Source organism: Rhinopithecus bieti, unplaced genomic scaffold (genome assembly GCF_001698545.2).
Source record: "Rhinopithecus bieti isolate Rb0 unplaced genomic scaffold, ASM169854v2 scaffold_35734, whole genome shotgun sequence".
Taxonomy (NCBI): Eukaryota; Metazoa; Chordata; class Mammalia; order Primates; family Cercopithecidae; genus Rhinopithecus; species Rhinopithecus bieti.
The window spans coordinates 1-1964 of NW_016856194.1; the positions used below are offsets into that span (position 1 = coordinate 1).

General features: G+C 40.9%; 1 protein-coding gene across 1 annotated transcript; it reads right to left on the reverse strand.

Annotated features, from left to right (window-relative positions):
- Positions 1-70: 70 nt before the first annotated feature.
- Positions 71-1181, reverse strand: LOC108525311 (transcription initiation factor TFIID subunit 1-like; the record flags this gene model as incomplete). The annotated part of the gene is made up of 3 exons (XM_017866329.1): positions 71-155; positions 239-331; positions 1059-1181. Coding segments are annotated over 3 exons (301 nt in total), but the record flags the coding sequence as incomplete, so codon positions are not given.
- Between the last annotated feature and the right edge of the window lie 783 nt (positions 1182-1964).

Below are 1964 nucleotides of genomic sequence, written 5' to 3' on the forward strand. Positions count from 1 at the left end.
AATGCTAAGTAATGTTAGATGGATAGAAGATGGATGGATTCATGGAAAGAAAATAAAGAGAAATACCCACCATTATACTTAACACTGTTGGCCAGAATAAGGTTTACATCATCTAGAAAGCTCTCCCGACTCTGATACTTGTGCTTCGAGATGTTCTGTGATGAAAAGAATCAGGCACTCAGATACACACACAGTCACTTGATTACAAAAAGGCATTTAGATCAAATCAGTCACTCACCTTACGTATGGTCTCTAAATCCATTGGATTGACAATCACTTTGTAATAATCTGGAACAAATTTCTTATTAACTGGGTGATGAAATGGCCAAGACTAGTAAATAGAAAGCATAAGAAATTAAATGGAAATCACTCTTCATACCAGAATTTCACCACCTTTGTTGGGTTACAAATATTCCTATAAATAACTATGGATTCTTTCCCTAGAAAAACACATAATCATACAAAACTTCTGTATATAATGTAAGGGGTTCACAGATTCCTTTAAGGATTTCTATGCCATGATAGGATAAAAACACTTGCTCTATAGTCATAATTAAAATTTCTTATTCCCTAGTCCCATTCAGAAGTTTTATAGCATTACAGACGTAGAACACATTCCTATACTGCAAAAGGAAACTGTTGAGAATTCCTGGGGAGGATCACCATAACAATATAAAAACGAAATAAAAGACAACCAACGGTGTCTAATTATCAAAGTATCATTTGCTTAGAAGCACCTCTAAATCAAAAGCCTCACATTTGCTAGCACCCTCTCTCTATAGGGCTACTCAGGAGCATTCACATACTGAATGTCAGCAACAAGAAGCAAAAACCTCCCTACATCCAAAGATTCTTGGCCTCTTTGATTTCAATGATAATGTACTCTTTAAAAAAAAAATAATGTACCCATACAGCAAAAAGGTCAATATTTAAAATCACATACCAGTCACAACTGACATACCCACTTAGACTCTCCAAAATACACATACACGTACACCCTATATATTTTTCCTTTCCCCTGCATGATCCTCACAATATTTGGCACTGAGACAGCTTACATCTGGAACTGCCATCATCTTCTGGGTGACTATGTTGTCCAGAATGAAAGAAAAGGCCACTTGGTCATCATCATCCAGCAAGGGGTTGATAGCTTTCTCTAAGCGAGCTAATTTGTCTTCTTTCTGAAATTAAAGCAAAGCCAAGACAGAGGTTTCCCTAAGGTGTGATCACCACAGAAAAATCAAGGATAATTTACTGGGCATGGTGGCTCATGCCTGTAATCCCAGCACTTTGGGAGGCTGAGGCGAGCGGATCACAAGGTCAAGAGATCGAGACCATCCTGGCTAACACGGTTAAACCCCATCTCTATTAAAAATACAAAAAAAAACTAGCCGGGCATGTTGGCGGGCGCCTGTAGTCCCAGCTACTCAGGAGGCTGAGGAAGGAAAATGGCATGAATCTGGGAGGTGGAGCCTGCAGTGAGCCGAAATCGCACCACTGCACTCCAGGCTGGGTGACAGAGCGAGGCTCCATCTCAAAAAAAAAAAAAAAAAAATTAAGGATAATTTAAAGTTCAGCTAGCTATCTATGACCCTTGCCCCAGAAAGTGTAACTTTGAATTGTCTACGGAATGACAAAAAGTCAAGATAAATGATATTCCAGGCTGGGCACAGTGGCTCACACCTGTAATCCCAGCAATCTGGGAGGCCAAGCAGGTGGATCACATGAGGCCAGGAGCTTGAGACCAGCCTGGCCAACATGGCAAAACCCCATCTCTACTAAGAATTAAAAAAAAAAAAAAAAAAAAAAATTAGCTGGGCGGGGTGGCACACGCCGGTGGTCCCAGCTACTCAGGAGGCCAAGGCACAAGAATCACTTGAACCCAGGAGGCGAGGTTGCAGTGAGCCAAGATCATCCCACTGCACTCCAGCCCGGGTGACAGAACAAGACTCTGTCTCAAAAAA